This window comes from Micropterus salmoides, unplaced genomic scaffold (assembly GCF_014851395.1).
Source record: "Micropterus salmoides isolate LMB-PRFRI ecotype aquatic unplaced genomic scaffold, ASM1485139v1 Ms_hic_scaffold_21, whole genome shotgun sequence".
Classification (NCBI taxonomy): domain Eukaryota; kingdom Metazoa; phylum Chordata; class Actinopteri; order Centrarchiformes; family Centrarchidae; genus Micropterus; species Micropterus salmoides.
In genome coordinates, this window is record NW_024041262.1 from 26,924,069 (window position 1) to 26,940,973 (window position 16,905).

Below are 16,905 nucleotides of genomic sequence, written 5' to 3' on the forward strand. Positions count from 1 at the left end.
TAATGATAATGATAACTGATGATAATAATATCTAATGATAATGATAACTGATGATAATAATATGTAATAGTATCTAATGATAAAGATAACTGATGATAATAATATATAGTAGTATGTAATGATAATAACTGATGATAATATAATAGTATCTAATGATAAACATAACTGATGATAATAATATCTAATGATAATGATAATTGATATAATATATGATAATGATAACTGATGATAATAATATATATAGTATCTAATGATAATGATAACTGATGATAATAATATGTAATAGTATCTAATGATAATGATAACTGATGATAATATCTAATGATAATGATAATTGATATAATATGTAATAATGATAACTGATGATAATAATATAGTAGTATGTAATGATAATAATAACTGATAATATATAATAGTATCTAATGATAATCATAACTGATGATAATATATAATAGTATCTAATGATAATAACTGATGATAATAATATATAATGATAATGATAATTGATATAATATATGATAATGATAACTGATGATAATATATATAGTATCTAATGATAATCATAACTGATGATAATTGATATAATATATGATAATGATAACTGATGATAATATATAATAGTATGTAATGATAATGATAACTGATGATAATAATATATAATAATGATAATTGATATATGATAATGATAACTGATGATAATATATAATAGTATCTAATGATAATAATAACTGATGATAATATATAATAGTATGTAATGATAATCATAACTGCTGATAATAATATATAATGATAATGATAATTGATATAATATATGATAATGATAACTGATAATAATATATAATAGTATCTAATGATAATGATAACTGATGATAATAATATATAATAGTATGTAATGATAATGATAACTGATGATAATATATAATAGTATCTAATGATAATGATAACTGATGATAATAATATAATAGTATGTAATGATAATGATAACTGATGATAATAACATAATGATAATGATAATAGTATCTAATGATAATAACTGATAATAATATAATGATAATGAGAATTGATATAATATATAATAACTGATGATAATATCTAATAATGATAACTGATGATAATATATAATGATAATGATAACTGATGATAATAATATATAATAGTATGTAATGATAATGATAACTGATAATATATAATGATAACTGATGATAATATCTATTGATAATGATAATTGATAATAATATATAATGAGAATGAGAATTGATATAATATATAATGATAACTGATGATAATATCTAATAATGATAACTGATAATATATAATGATAATGATAACTGATGATAATAATATATAATAGTATGTAATGATAACTGATAACAATATATAATGATAACTGATGATAATATCTATTGATAATGATAACTGATGATAATAATATATAATAGTATGTAATGAAAATGAAACTGATGATGATAATAGTATTTAATAATAATAACTAGTAATGAGCCCTGCGATGGACTGGCGACCTGTCCAAGGTGTACTCCGCCTTTCGCCCAATTTCAGCTGGGATTGGCTCCAGCCCCCCTGCGACCCTGTACGCAGGATAAGCAGTTGATGATGGATGGATGGATGGATGGTGATAATAAGGATAGTGAGTCACCACTTCCTGTTGTTCCAACAGAACAAGTCACACTGCACCAATTTTATATGAAGCAACATTTTTTAAAACTTTTTTGTAGTACAGTATTTGGCAAATTGTTTTTCAGTATATGTTTTTGAGGGCGTGTGTGTGATGTCTGCAAAATTTGGATTTTCAGCAAGCTTGAATGGTTTTGAGTGGAGCACTTCATTTTAATGTGTAAATAGGATGTTTGGGGAATTGGGTGACAAGTTGTGGATTTGTGTTTAGAGTAAAGGCATAATTTCAAGAAATGTGTTTAAGCAATCGAGAAAAACTGCAATTGTTTGCTGATTTTATAAATCCTCCCACTGAACTTTAATTATTCTACTGGACAACCATTTTCATTTATTTTTACCTTCCGTCACGGTGCAGACGGATTTATTAAACCGCCCACTCGATTGCTAATCCATTCACAGTGAATTTGTTTGGGTTCATTAAGCACGGATTATTAAGTTTGTTCGGTTCATCGACATGTTTTCTAAATGCTTTTTATATGGTCTTCTGTTAATCTGCAGTATTAAACTGGGACTCAGTTCCTTTGCAGCGATTTAATATTTTTCCGTTGATCCACCATCACAAACAGACCAACAGTACACCTGGAGGTGGGTCTGACTATTCTTCTTCTGCCCAGAAACACAGAAGCTGCACTTACTGCCCTGCAGCAACACCTGCTGGTGAAGACGTGAACAGCAGAACCCAGAACACCTGCATACTGGAGAGAATCCACACAGGAACGTTTTCAATCTTTAGGTACTTCTGGTTTATTTCAAATACCTTCAAAATGGCAGAGAGGCACAAGTATCTGAAGCTAGTAAGCCAATGTGAGCACCAGATAGATATCAGATATCACATGAAAAAAAAATATTTACAAATATAAATTAACAGATATTTTCAACTCCAAAAGACACTGTGACAGCAAATGTATTAAAATGGTATAAAACTGGTAAATATAGGTGAGAATGGAAATGTCTCTTTTGAGATGACAAGAAATCAGCTTACATTTATACTGTATGTAGTGCAAGGAATACTGTCAATAACACAAATTAAAAACAAGAATATTCACATTCGTAACACCTTTGGTCCAAAGAGAACTGAAAGACGATTACAAAAACCCGGATGGATGAAAACTGAGTGATCACAGACGGACTTCACTTCTTTTTTTTTGTTTTGTTTTGAATATTTTGTTAAACATGCTGCCCTGAATAAAGCCACATATTTAGTTTGGATACAGGTCCGACAAGCACAAACGTCCTACTCAAACTAATCATCACAAGCTGCTGAACGGTGGCAGTGGGCTCGGTGGTCTCTGGGAAGAACCTGAGGCACTGGGGAGGTGGAGTCGCACATCCATCTGTCGCTTTTAAACCCCGTTTTTACACCTTCCAATAAAACGCAAACTGAGCCAAGAACTACAGGCAGCAATGATTAATTAATTCGTCACTTGATTTGATCAAGTTTTTATTAGCAGCTACTAAATCTGAACACTTTTCATTTAGGAACTTTACTCAAGGTCCTCTTATTATATTTTTTGGGGCTTTCAACTAGCAGTTATGTGGTAACTGTGGCGAGCCGATGTAACATTTACTCCTTAAACTTACTAGTCGCCATTTAACAGCTACTTAACGATTAATTGCATCTGCGATATTATCGCTCTGGTCACATGACACGCGAGAATTAAACCAGTCTGCAGACGAAGCAGAAACTTTAGTGTCACACAGGGAATGAAAGTAGCGCCCGCCCCCCGCGGGTTACGTGGTGGTCTGTCCTGAGTTACAGCCAGAGCTGCTGACCAGCATCGCAGGCTGCGGGGAGCTCCGGTGTTTGTAGTAGAATTACTAAGCTCATTTATTAAACACAAGAGGCGTCACTTGGTTTTATTTTCGTTGGCCAGCTTTTGAATTCAACCTCAAACTGAGTATTTTTTGTTTGCTTACTGGGACACAGAAAGACAGACTCCTGGGAGATCTGACCTGAGATCAGGACGCATTAATTGGTGGTTGAACTGTGGGGGTTTGTATTGAGCAAACTTAGTTTTTCTTGTGCTCTGTAGGCCGGCCTGATGATGTTATATCATATTATTTAATGCCATGACTTGACTCTCAAATTATCTTTCTCATATTATTATAATTTAATATTTCTTCTCCACCACTGCTCATATTAATAATTCATGCAGCACCTAATTTCATCATAACACCGGCCTGACCTACAAGAAAGAACAGGGTGTGTAATCTATCTAATATTGTGTTGGTCAGACTGCACAGATTTACTGCTTCTCCATTATGAATAATACAGAAGGTAAAGAACTTAAAAATCAATCACCTTTTAAACCGCAATTAGATTATTTTCCAAAATCGTTCAGCCCTACTTACTAGAAACTATTTTTGTTTATGTTACCGTTAAAAATTTATTAGATACTAGTACTTCATTTTTAGTTACTAGTGACTAAATTGCACGTTTTTCCCATTAAAATCAACGAGGCAGTTCAGATATCACCTGTTCATTAGTTACTAGAAACTATTTCCATTTTACTAGTATCTATTATTTAGATACTAGTACTTCATTTTTAGGTACTACTAATTATTCCATTTTACTAGTAAGAATTAAAAAGTTACGAGTATCTTTTGGAACAGTTACTAGTAAATACTGAATAGGTACTAGTATCTAAATAATACTAGTAAATGGAAATAGTTATTAGTAACTATTCAGTTAGTTATTCATAACTAACACTACAGGTGATATCTGAACTGCAGAGCCCCGTAGATTTTAATGGGAAAAACGTGCAATTACTAAAAATGAAGTACTAGTATCTAATCAGTTGTTACTAGTAAAACGGGAATAATTCTAGTAACTAATAAGTAAAAGTACTAGTTGCTTTTAAATAGCGACTACTGAGCACGGTGACCATCACATGCAGTTGAAATCTGAATTTAAAAAAAGGGCTGTAAGACAGAGCAGAGCAGAGCAACCTCAAACCAAACTCCATTCAAAAATGTTAGAATTTAATGCCACCAGCTATCCTCAGTGAGGTCTGTGGTTTTTCTGAGCAACTGGATCGTATTTCAGGGGAAAAAAAGATTTCCAGTTTTAAATTTCTCCAACCACAAACTAAATTCCACTTTAAAAAGAAAGGCCATACATTGAGGTGGCGACAGATCTCTCAGAGCCAGATATTCCTTTCTACAAATCTGGGGATTATTCTGAGCAACGTGGACTTTATGTCTGGTATAAATTTTAGGTTCAGTACCACAAACCAACATACGTTTACCGCCACTGTTTTGAGATGGAAGGGGGAACAATTTGACAGATCTGACCTGAAGCTTGGATTCCATTCAGCACCATGACCTCCACCCCAGACGTTTAATCTAACAGGCCTTGAACTTTTCCTTCTCCGGACACAGACTGCGTTTTAATGTCAGGTGTAAACGGCGTCTAAACGTCAGGGTTCCCACTCCTCTGTGTGTTTGTCTTCTCCTACTTTATGTAACATCGCCGGGTTGATGAAACCACAGAAGCTGTATCGTCTGTTTGGACGCGATGAGTTTCCCTAACTTGTGCATTTCTATGAAGAGCTGAAAGAGTGAAATCTCGGAGCGGTGCAGGAACCCTGAGCGCCGCTGTAGGAGGCGTGGTTAGACAGTCCGGTCCGCTCAGCTCTGCAGACTGAGGCACCATCGCTGACGTCCTTCAGTGATTCCGTGAATTGAAGAATCCCACGCTGGTCGGCGACTCCTTCACCGTCACCGTGATGAAGTTGGCCGTGACGTCGGTGACGAACACGTGCTCCAGGAGGCTCCGGGCCGGCCGCCAGTCCGTTTCCGTGTCAGACTCTGTGTTGCCGAGGCTGGGCCTGCTGTTGTTTGGATACAGGGAGGCGCCGTGCTCCGATTCGCTGCTGCTGGTCTCGTCGGAGTCGCCGGTGCTGAGCTCGTTCAGACTCCGGTTCTGAGAGCTGAGCCCGTGCTTCCTGTCCTCGTGCCTCCCGCCGCCGTTCCCTCGGCCGGAGCCGCTTCCCGCCAGCTTCTTAGTCTCTGCCAATGCTTCCTTCCCCCTGTCCTGCCGTAACCTCCCCTGCTCGGCGCCGCCGCCCGCTGCCACAGCAGAGCGCTGCCCGCCGGCTGAGGTTCGAATCTCTTTCATACTCGCCACACCTCCTTTCACAACAATGCCGCCGCCACTCCTTAAGCTGGACCTGGACGCCGCGGCTCCGCCGCCGCTCATGCTGTTTCCCTGAAGGCTGCTGCCCGCCGGAGGCTTGCTGACGCTCTGCAGGTTGAGCGCTCGCAGGCTGAGCGCCTGGTTGGCTCGGTCCCGAGGCGTCTGCGAGGACGACTGTTTGGAAAGGCTGGAGTGCTGCTTGTGCTGGACCACCCCGGTCTGACCTCCGACGCCCTCCTGCCTCCTCTGGCCCAGCGGGGAGCGCTGGACCGCCTGGCCTCCCGTGAAGCTGCTGTGTAAACCCAACGACCCCGAACCTCCACCCTGTTTCAGAGCAGACGCCTTGAAGCCGTCTGCTCTGCTGCTGCCCGTTTCTGAGATGGAGCGCTTCAGCTCGGACAGAGAGTTCTTACTTTGGGGGGACGGGCTGCTTCTGTTGTAGGAGGAGGAGCCGGAGGACGGAGACATGGAGCGACTGGTCCACATGCAGCTGAGGGACCCGGGTTTGGAGGCGGCTGTCTGGGAGAAGGAGCTGGGGGAGGTGTGCGAGGCGGAGGCGGCCTCTTCTCTGGAGCTCCTGCTCAGCCCGGTGTAGGTGAAGCTGGCCGGCTGCAGAGGTTTCTTCACCCCGGGTCGAGGCTCCTCCCTGGGCGCTCTGACCACCTGGTGGTGACGTGGAGGAGCCGTTGGAGGCGGCGGCAGCGGCGGTGGCGCCAGCGGTCTGCCCTTTGCTTGTCTTAAAGCCCTCAGGTCGGGGTGGAGCGGCTTCCTCCCGCGCTTCTTCTTGTGTGGAGGATCTGCTTGGGCCAGCATGATCTGAGGCCTCTTCTGGGGGGCCGGGTGGACACGAGGGCCGGGCTTCGCCTTCTTTGTGTGCTCTTCATCCTCTGAGGAAGACGAGGAGGCCGATGATGAAAGAACAGAGGAAGAAGAGGATGAGGAGCGGCTGTCTTTTATAGCAGCTGGCTCAGGCGGCTACAAAGAGAAAGAAGAAGAATGAGCGAAACATCTTGCTGCGTCACAACAAGTGAAACGTCGAGAGGAATTACCAGAATCTTCCGCGGACGTCCTCTCGGCCTCTTTCCTTTCTTCTGGAACAGAAGCTCCCGCTCTTGTTCTCTAAAAACACATTTACACAATCTTTCAAAACACACGACAACTTTAAACTGGTCCACAGAGTCTGGCTGTGACCCCCCGCTCAGCCCTTTCATCTGGCTGAAAGCTCTGGTTTTCAATATGAATTTCATTCTTAGCATTTTTGATGTGTTATTGTTTAATTGCTTCATCCTTTAAGTCATTTATCAAACACAGGATTTTCTGTTTTTAGATGGTTGTAAAAAACGTCACATGGAAAAATAGAGCGCAGCCGATGTGGGACTGATATCTGAGGATGTTAGATCAGATGTATCGGTGGTCACGAGAACTGAAAAGTGTCGGTACTCATCAGTGGCGGACTGGCCATCGGGAGAGCCGGGCCAAATTCCCGTGGCCTGCAGGCCAATTTGGCCGTTTCAGTTTGGATCAACTCAAAATCACCAAAGATGACGATGCAGTTCGCAACGCTAAGAAGTGAACGTCTGTTACTGCAGGAGGAGTTAGGGACACACGATCCATTTCAATCATCAACAACTTTTTGTTTTTCAATATAAACCTGAGAGATTGTAAAAACAAGTTAAGAATATTCATTCATTCATTAATTATTAACATTGCAAGGCTGTGATTTCAACAGTTTGCTCATTTTATTTTATAGTGACATCACGTCTCTCATCAGTCCGGGACATCCTCGCTGTCACAGCTGTTAGCTGTTTCAGTGCATGATGGGATTTATTGTTTGGTTATTTGCAGAGCGCCCTCTGCTGAATCTAGAGGATCTCTGTTTATCAGCTGTTACAAACACAGATATCTGAAATCAGCTCATCATGTCCCATAAAAATAATCCACCTTCAAACCAACACGCACCTCTTGTGAAACGCCGCCAGGAGCCTCGGGTCCAGAATATTTTCTTCTGGCTCCCAACTGTTGTGCCTGAAAACACCAGAAAAACTGTTTTAAAGGGACGTTTTCACAAAGCTGGTCAGGATTAATCTCCTGTTTGATAGATTCAGGTACTGGTCTGATCTGATGTGGACCCTGCAGCCTGTTACTGGTCTGATGTGGACCCTGCAGCCTGTTACTGGTCTGATCTGATGTGGACCCTGCAGCCTGTTACTGGTCTGATGTGGACCCTGCAGCCTGTTACTGGTCTGATGTGGACCCTGCAGCCTGTTACTGGTCTGATCTGATGTGGACCCTGCAGCCTGTTACTGGTCTGGTCTGATGTGGACCCTGCAGCCTGTTACTGGTCTGGTCTGATGTGGACCCTGCAGCCTGTTACTGGTCTGGTCTGATGTGGACCCTGCAGCCTGTTACTGGTCTTATGTGGACCCTGCAGCCTGTTACTGGTCTGATGTTGACCCTGCAGCCTGTTACTGGTCTGATCTGATGTGGACCCTGCAGCCTGTTACTGGTCTGATGTGGACCCTGCAGCCTGTTACTGGTCTGATGTTGACCCTGCAGCCTTTTACTGGTCTGATCTGATGTGGACCCTGCAGCCTGTTACTGGTCTGATGTGGACCCTGCAGCCTGTTACTGGTCTGATGTGGACCCTGCAGCCTGTTACTGGTCTTATGTGGACCCTGCAGCCTGTTACTGGTCTGATGTTGACCCTGCAGCCTGTTACTGGTCTGATGTGACCCTGCAGCCTTTTACTGGTCTGGTCTGATGTGGATCCTGCAGCCTGTTACTGGTCTGATGTGGACCCTGCAGCCTGTTACTGGTCTGATGTGGATCCTGCAGCCTGTTACTGGTCTGATGTGGACCCTGCAGCCTGTTACTGGTCTGGTCTGATGTGGACCCTGCAGCCTGTTACTGGTCTGGTCTGATGTGGACCCTGCAGCCTGTTGCGGGTCTTATGTGGACCCTGCAGCCTGTTACTGGTCTGATGTGGACCCTGCAGCCTGTTACTGGTCTGGTCTGATGTGGATCCTGCAGCCTGTTACTGGTCTGATGTGGACCTGCAGCCTGTTACTGGTCTGGTCTGATGTGGATCCTGCAGCCTGTTACTGGTCTGATGTGGACCCTGCAGCCTGTTACTGGTCTGATGTGGATCCTGCAGCCTGTTACTGGTCTGATGTGGACCCTGCAGCCTGTTACTGGTCTGGTCTGATGTGGACCCTGCAGCCTGTTACTGGTCTGGTCTGATGTGGACCCTGCAGCCTGTTGCTGGTCTGATGTGGACCCTGCAGCCTGTTACTGGTCTGGTCTGATGTGGACCCTGCAGCCTGTTACTGGTCTGATGTGGACCCTGCAGCCTGTTACTGGTCTGATCTGATGTGGACCCTGCAGCCTGTTACTGGTCTGGTCTGATGTGGACCCTGCAGCCTGTTACTGGTCTGATGTGGACCCTGCAGCCTGTTACTGGTCTGATGTGGACCCTGCAGCCTGTTACTGGTCTGATGTGGACCCTGCAGCCTGTTACTGATCTGATGTGGACCCTGCAGCCTGTTACTGGTCTGATGTGGACCCTGCAGCCTGTTACTGGTCTGATGTGGACCCTGCAGCCTGTTACTGGTCTGATGTGGACCCTGCAGCCTGTTACTGGTCTGATGTGGACCCTGCAGCCTGTTACTGGTCTGATGTGACCCTGCAGCCTTTTACTGGTCTGGTCTGATGTGGACCCTGCAGCCTGTTACTGGTCTGATGTGGATCCTGCAGCCTGTTACTGGTCTGATGTGGACCCTGCAGCCTGTTACTGGTCTGATGTGGACCCTGCAGCCTGTTACTGGTCTGGTCTGATGTGGACCCTGCAGCCTGTTACTGGTCTGATGTGGACCCTGCAGCCTGTTACTGGTCTGGTCTGAACTGGACCCTGCAGCCTGTTACTGGTCTGATGTGGACCCTGCAGCCTGTTACTGGTCTGGTCTGATGTGGACCCTGCAGCCTGTTGTGGGTCAGATGTGGACCCTGCAGCCTGTTACTGGTCTGATGTGGACCCTGCAGCCTGTTGTGAGTCTGATGTGGACCCTGCAGCCTGTTACTGGTCGGGTCTGATGTGGACCCTGCAGCCTGTTACTAGTCTGGTCTGATGTGGACCCTGCAGCCTGTTACTAGTCTGGTCTGATGTGGACCCTGCAGCCTGTTACTGGTCTGGTCTGATGTGGACCCTGCAGCCTGTTGCTGGTCTGATCTGATGTGGACCCTACAGCCTGTTACTGGTCTGATGTGGACCCTGCAGCCTGTTACTGGTCTGATCTGATGTGGACCCTGCAGCCTGTTACTGGTCTGGTCTGATGTGGACCCTGCAGCCTGTTACTGGTCTGATGTGGACCCTGCAGCCTGTTGCGGGTCTGTTGTGGACCCTGCAGCCTGTTACTGGTCTGATGTGGACCCTGCAGCCTGTTACTGGTCTGTTGTGGACCCTGCAGCCTGTTACTGGTCTGATGTGGACCCTGCAGGTCCGCTGTTGGCTCTAGCATCAGCTGCTCGCAGTACAATAAGAGCAGTAATGGCTGCACCGCTGTCTGTTCTCCATCGTGTGTATCAAAGTGAACCCTGGAAGTCCCCCTCCCGTAGTGAAGCTACAGATCCGGCCCAGGAGCTCAGAGCTCGGCCGCAGATTCGGGCTTTGTCCGCTGTTTCAGTGTTATGAGCTGCTGTTATGTGTCGTTAGCCGCGGCGGCTAGCGCAGGATGCTAGCTAGCGTACTTACTTGGACGACCACCCTCTCCACTTCACCAGATACTCAAACTTGCCCTGCGGGAGAGACAAAGAACCGTGAGGGACACGCAGAGGAAGGGGTCCGGGTCCGGAGCGGCGGCCCCCGGGGCCGCGGGCGGCGGTTTCTTACCTTTCTCGGCCGTTTGCTGAGGATGCATTCCGCGTCAAATACCTGGCCGACTGTGACCCCCTCCATTACTACAGCCCCTCCGAACGGGCTGCCTGCGCGCTTTTTACCTCGCACGGCCACCGTAGGTCCTGTTCCGTAGGGCTGGTTGCAGAGAGAAACAGAAAATAAAAATAAAAGACACAACAACAATAATAATAATATAAGTTATTACTATAAAATGCGTAATATACAAATTTAATTAAAATTAAATTAAATTAAATTTCATTTCATTCAATAAAAATAAAGACTAATTATAATAAATAGTTATAATAATAACAACAACAACAACAATGATAATAATTATGTATAAAATATATAAAAATAAATACAATTAAATTAGGTGTACTACAGAATCATTTGGCAGAAGTGTAATTAATAAATCGTTGTAGTGATAATAATGATCATGATAATAACGATTTTTGAAAATATAGAAAAATAAAGATAGGACTGTGTGGACAGTTTACTAGAGTTACATGTGACTAGTGGACAAATACTAATAATCAAAGATGGACAGTAATTAAGTACATATACTGCAGTACAAATTGAGGTATTTGTATTATTAGACTGACATTGAGATTAACTGGCAACAACTTTGATATTTGTATAAACATTTTAATGTGGGATGTATAAATTCCCTTTTAATTATTTTAATTTATTTTTAACACTGTTGAGCTTTATGCTGTTAGACAAAGAAAACATTGCGTTGGCATCAGTTTGGACTCTGGGTAACTGGCATTTGCCACTGTTTTCAGAGTTTTGAAAATCAATCAAGTGAGAAAATAATCATTAACTGCAACATATTAATTAGCTTTAGAGATGCTTGTAGAATCAGAAAGTTTGCACAGTACATGCAGAAAGATGGAAACAAAGAAGTAAAAACAAGGACAATAAAGCTGAACACAGAAAAACAAAGAACCATTTAATACATATACAAATACTTTGTGAAAAATAATTGTGTGTGTATATATAAACATATATAGCAAGCAACTCTGAGCAGCAACATGTCTATATGTTTCTGTAAATTGTAAACAAATAGTATAAAGGAAAAACTATTAAACGGGTAATTTAATAGATTACTTTATATACATGAAGTTGGCAGTTATAAACAGCATTTATATTTAATAATAAATGAATAATAAATGAATAAAGCTAATCATGTGATTTTGTAGCGTGTATTTTCACCTGTGCGGAACCTTTTGCGCTTTGCTCTTATAGGGAGTTAATTCCGTGGTGCACCCATGTTATGTATGTGTCTTTCCGGCAGTGCTGCTGTCCAGCGGTGAACGTGAGACAGCGGAGCTCCTCTTCGAAGGTATCCGCGTGTTAAAGAGTATTTTTAACTAAATAAACAGTGTTTATTTATTGTTTCTAATAGTTCCGCTAGCATGCTACCGTTAGCTTAGCCAGCAGACAGACGTGGAGACACCTGGACACAGTAGGTCAACTCACCTGAGCTACATAATGACTATTTAAATGTGACAACTTGTTCAATCAGTCTAAATTAAGCTAAACTGAAAGTTAAATATGTTGCCCCGATAACTGCTCAGTGCTTTATACTATGGTTAAAATACAAACCTGCAAACGTCGATTAAAAACTGGAGAAATTAAGATGTGTTGGTGTTTTGGCACGCGGACATGCATAGTATAATATGACTGGAGACATATTCAGAATCGCCAGTGTTCGCTGGCAAATTCGGCATATATGTGATCCACCCAGAACACACAACATGGTTAAAATACACGTTCATAAAAGTAAGTAGTGGCTGCCCACAGGCCGCTGTTTGAGAGGGTTATCAATATTTCCAACCCGTTTTGCACAGAAAGAGTTGCAGCTTAGAGAGCGAGTCATATAGGCCGAATTGAAGCGTTAGTGTTAGCAAGTTTGGGGGAATATATTTATTCTTATTACAACAGGCATGTTACATGTTGGTAAGCAAGGAGGTATTAAAGTGTAACTTTTTCAAACGGAGTCTGGTTTTATATTGTCACTTGCAGATTATAATGTATTGGCTGCAGCGATTAGTCAATGAATTAAGTTAATCAACAGAAAAATCAACTACTTAGGTAATTTGTTTCGCCAAAATAACAAACATTTGATGGTTCCAGCTTCTTAAATGTCAGAATTTGTTGTTCTTGTCTTAGAATTTGTTTCATGTTATAGACCAAAAGATTAATTAATTAAATTAATAATTAGATGCTGCCCTACTTTACATCTAACAAACTTAACCACTATTTGTCTATGTAAAAACTAAAGTAAATGGAAAGTCTGAGCTGACTGAATGTGTTTGTCCTCCCTCCAGGTGAGTTTCCTCCAGCTGACCCAGCGTCAGGTGACTGCAGCACCAGCCATGCTGCTCCACCTCCTGGTACGTCAGCCCCTCTGCTGCCCTCAGTTGTTAACACGATGCGTCTGGACTCTTCGCTGCGACACTGCGAGGACGCTGCACTCTCAGGCTGAGCACTTCCTGCGGCGGAGGCTTCCCCTGCGCTTCAGCACACAGAGCCGGGGCGCCAAGAGCCAAAACAGGAAGTCCGAGAGCCAGGAGGAGGCGTGGAAAACCAGGAACAAGACGGTGCTGACGTACATCACCGCCGCCGGGGTGGGGATGATCGGCCTGTCGTACGCTGCAGTGCCGCTCTACAGGCTCTACTGCCAGGTGAGGACAAAAAAAAACGACTTCCTGTTCCGGGTAACCTCCAGCCTGCAGGCGTGACCACTGTGTTTCTGTCTGTCAGGCGTCGGGGCTCGGCGGCACGGCGGTGGCCGGCCACGACGCAGATCTGGTGGAGACGATGAAACCGGTGAAGGAACGCGTCCTCAAGATCACCTTCAACGCCGACCGTCACGCCAGCATGCAGTGGAACTTCAAACCGCAGCAGACGGAGATCTTTGTAAGACCTGGTCCCTCCTTTCTCAGGTCCCTTTTTATATTCTCACCCTAAATCTGGGTTTGAATGAAGACGTTATAGTGTGGAGATGCTGTCAGTACATGACTGGAATTTAATTTGTACCAAAGAGAAGGTTCGACACACAAGAACAAGAACGCGACACGTTCCCTTAAATCCCTCAAACCGGCCACTTGCAAACAAAGTAAAAGCACTGCGGTTTGTCGGATGGTTGAAAAAGCGTCTTATTTTCTGACATCCACAAGTCAAATTAGGGCTGGGCAATAAAACAATAATGATAATTATCGCAACATAATTTCCTCAATAACAATTTAACTAATATTCAATATATCGTCAATAAATGTTTGAATTGATTAATTTGAATCACAAATGAATTAATTTTGTTGAGAAAAATGGACTAAAAAAAGATTTACTCATAATAGTTTTGAAGGTTCTACCTCAGATGTGTGAAGTGATCCGATGTTTGGCCTCAAATGTTTGTCACATTCTGACCGTAAAGAAAAGTTTAATCACACGATTAACCATCTGTATTCTTCAACTTTCACTTCAAAAATCAACCTTTACACTTGAAGAAAATGATGATTTAACATTTATCGTGATAATTATCAAATGTTATTTTCGTGATAACATTTTAGTGTTCATTTAAGTCAAATGATGCAAAAACCCAAAACCAGCAGAAACCAGTCTAGTTGTTAAATGCCTTGATTAACGTCCCCTTCCCGAAACCAAACTTGCAGAGCTCTGATTAACTGCAGTCAGTGAACACAGCCCCAGACCTGGTCTGGTGCTGATTCAGGTCTGGTGTAACTGGAGGTTTGAGCTGATGTTTGTTGTGCAGGTGGTTCCAGGTGAGACGGCGCTGGCTTTCTACAGAGCAAAGAACCCCACAGACAAACCCATCGTGGGCATCTCCACCTACAACGTGGTGCCCTTTGAGGCGGGACAGTACTTCAACAAGATCCAGGTTAGTCTACCGGCCGCTGGTTCCTCCAGTCCACATCATAACAAGTCCACGAGGCCTGTTCCAGGTCACGAGGCGCCTCTAGTTTACGTTAAACACGTGCTTCTCCGTCCTCTCCGCAGTGTTTCTGCTTCGAGGAGCAGCGTCTGAACCCTCACGAGGAGGTGGACATGCCCGTCTTCTTCTACATCGACCCGGAGTTCGATGAGGACCCCCGGATGGCCCGAGTGGACACCATCACACTCTCCTACACCTTCTTCGAGGCCAAGGAGGGTCAGACGCTGCCTCTGCCCGGATACGGCCGCAAGTGATCCGTCTGCCGCCGCTGCACTGAGAGGATCGCCCCAGATGCTGAACCGGGAGACGGATTCTGCTTCAAGACTCAGTCTGAGGAGGCACCGGGTGGAAAAAGTGTAAAAGACAAGAAGGAACGTTCTTCTGTACTTTGTTGAAACCGAAGTACGTGCCGCAGGAATATAAGCCTGAAAGAAAACGGTCCGCCGCATGTCTCGTTGTCCCAGAGTCTCAGCCTGTCATGTTAGAACTAATATATTCAGAATAAAGTCGAAAAACTTTTAATATTTGAAGTTAGTTTTCACCAATAAGTTAAGAAGTTGTCTTCTTCACAGCGGGCCGGACGGTCCGGGACGACAATTTGCACCCGAAGCAACTCATTTTATTCTGATTGTCTTGGAAACATTAAAACGAAACTCTCAGTCATCAGATATATTTATTTTCCCACCAGTGGCCCCGATACTCTCATCATATGAGCCTCAGCACGCTGAACGTCCTGGAAACCCTGGAATTCTGCAATGCAGTGATTGAAAAGTCCTGAAAACGCCTTGAAAGAGGCATCAGAATCTGGAATTTCGCTCCATTGGCTGATATGTTAGCTTTACTCTTGCAGACGGTCGAGGTGACGAAACGTTGAACAGAACCAGAACTTTTTCTCTTGTCACTAAGAGCTTTTTGTTTATGCACTGATGCCTGAGAGGATATATACAAATCAGAAACTGTATTGTACGTTTATCACAGCAGATAAAAGTTCAACCGGCTGAAGATGAATCAATAAATATTGAGTATGAACCGAGACTGGACAGAGCTGACGGGTGCTCGGGTGATGTGAGACGGTAGGTGAATCTGATTTCTCATGTCATGATGGAAACTGAGACTTCAGAAAACAGATTCAGGAAAAAGGTGATACTAAAACGGGGTCTCAGCAGGTCCTGAAGCACAGAGCTACAGGCTGACTTTGTCTGTGAGAGTGAGTTCACACAGCGAAGGTTCAGGGTGCTTCAAAGAGCCACCGCTGTGCAGGTGTGGCCCTCTGCGTCTGCCTTCCAGAGTGGGCGTCCCCCCAGCTGCACTCAGTCCCTGCCGAGGGCCCGGTGCTACGGGTTCTCTGAATGATCCTCTAATCCAGAACCAGAGTAATGTGGAGATTTGGGCTGCAAATAACTAATTAACTAATTATAAAGATAATTATTTTAATCATCAACTAATCTTTTCTCCATTAATCGTTTGGTCTATAAAATGTCAAGAGGTTGTGAAAAATGCTCATCACAGTTTTTGCAGAGCACAAAGTGACGTCTTCAGTCAGAAATGACAACAAATAGCAGCAATTCCTCCCATTTCAGAAGATGAAACCAGCACATTGTTCACATCTTTGCTTAGTCGTTGCAGCTCTAGTGGAGATTTGGCCAAACTAATGGGGAAAAATAAACTCTAATAGCAGCAAATCCATACTGACTGCTACACTCGCTGCATCGTCTGCGTTTCACTCAAATCATTCAACTCTAACATTCATCTTCATCACTAGTCTCAGTATCCTAAATAAAGCACATAACAGCTTCTCTCTCTCTCTCCTGAGCCTCTGCCCCAGGACCTGCAGATCCTGTCCTGTGTCCTCCGCTACAATGGACAAGCTGTGCGGGGCCCCTTTGGAAGCTTTGGACAGTTTTCAACCAGAGCCTGTCTCCCAGACTCAGAAGGAGCTTTATTGAGTAGTGCTTTACACATACCAGGAATTTGCTTTGGTGATGAGCTTCTACACGGAGACAAACATACAGTTGACATAAATAAATGTAGAAATATATAAATATGAAATAAACAAATGCAAGTTACATTAGAATAATAAAAGAATAGAGAAAAATAATACAACTATGTACAGAGAAAGAACAACGTGGCAGGACGGGAGAGGATATGGTATTTTATATCTATACACATATAAAATAGAAAAATAAGTAGACATATGTTTGTGTGAGCCTGCTCCAGATTTAACTC

General features: G+C 43.3%; 2 protein-coding genes across 3 annotated transcripts; one reads left to right on the forward strand and one right to left on the reverse strand.

The window, feature by feature from the left end:
- Window positions 1–2,411: 2,411 nt before the first annotated feature.
- Window positions 2,412–10,845, reverse strand: LOC119916216 (chromobox protein homolog 2-like). The gene is made up of 5 exons (XM_038736148.1): window positions 10,716–10,845; window positions 10,578–10,621; window positions 7,790–7,855; window positions 6,880–6,949; window positions 2,412–6,805 (listed from the first exon to the last, which is right to left on the reverse strand). Exons 1-5 carry the CDS (start codon window positions 10,779–10,781, stop codon window positions 5,360–5,362), a joined length of 1,692 nt encoding a protein of 563 aa, XP_038592076.1. The 5' UTR covers window positions 10,782–10,845; the 3' UTR covers window positions 2,412–5,359.
- Window positions 10,846–11,991: 1,146 nt separating this feature from the next.
- LOC119915978 (cytochrome c oxidase assembly protein COX11, mitochondrial) lies at window positions 11,992–15,704 on the forward strand. 2 transcript variants are annotated; one of them, XM_038735794.1, is made up of 5 exons: window positions 11,992–12,066; window positions 13,055–13,411; window positions 13,491–13,646; window positions 14,500–14,625; window positions 14,745–15,704. In XM_038735794.1, the coding sequence occupies exons 1-5, from the start codon at window positions 11,998–12,000 to the stop codon at window positions 14,931–14,933; spliced, it is 897 nt and encodes a 298-aa protein (XP_038591722.1). In that variant the 5' UTR covers window positions 11,992–11,997; the 3' UTR covers window positions 14,934–15,704. The 2 variants fall into 2 exon arrangements, with proteins under 2 accessions (XP_038591722.1, XP_038591723.1); XM_038735795.1 differs by having other exon boundaries at window positions 12,019–12,189.
- The last annotated feature ends 1,201 nt before the right edge of the window (window positions 15,705–16,905 follow it).

Coding starts and splice junctions, on each gene's coding strand:
- LOC119916216 (XM_038736148.1), bottom strand. CDS start 10,781: ATGGAGGGGGTCACAGTCGGCCAGGTATTTGACGCGGAATGCATCCTC. Junction 10,622..10,715: donor TCAGCAAACGGCCGAGAAAG/GTAAGAAACCGC, acceptor TCTCTCCCGCAG/GGCAAGTTTGAGTATCTGGT. Junction 6,950..7,789: donor CTGGCGGCGTTTCACAAGAG/GTGCGTGTTGGT, acceptor ATGTGTTTTTAG/AGAACAAGAGCGGGAGCTTC.
- LOC119915978 (XM_038735794.1), top strand. CDS start 11,998: ATGTATGTGTCTTTCCGGCAGTGCTGCTGTCCAGCGGTGAACGTGAGA. Junction 13,412..13,490: donor TCTACAGGCTCTACTGCCAG/GTGAGGACAAAA, acceptor TCTGTCTGTCAG/GCGTCGGGGCTCGGCGGCAC. Junction 13,647..14,499: donor CGCAGCAGACGGAGATCTTT/GTAAGACCTGGT, acceptor TTTGTTGTGCAG/GTGGTTCCAGGTGAGACGGC.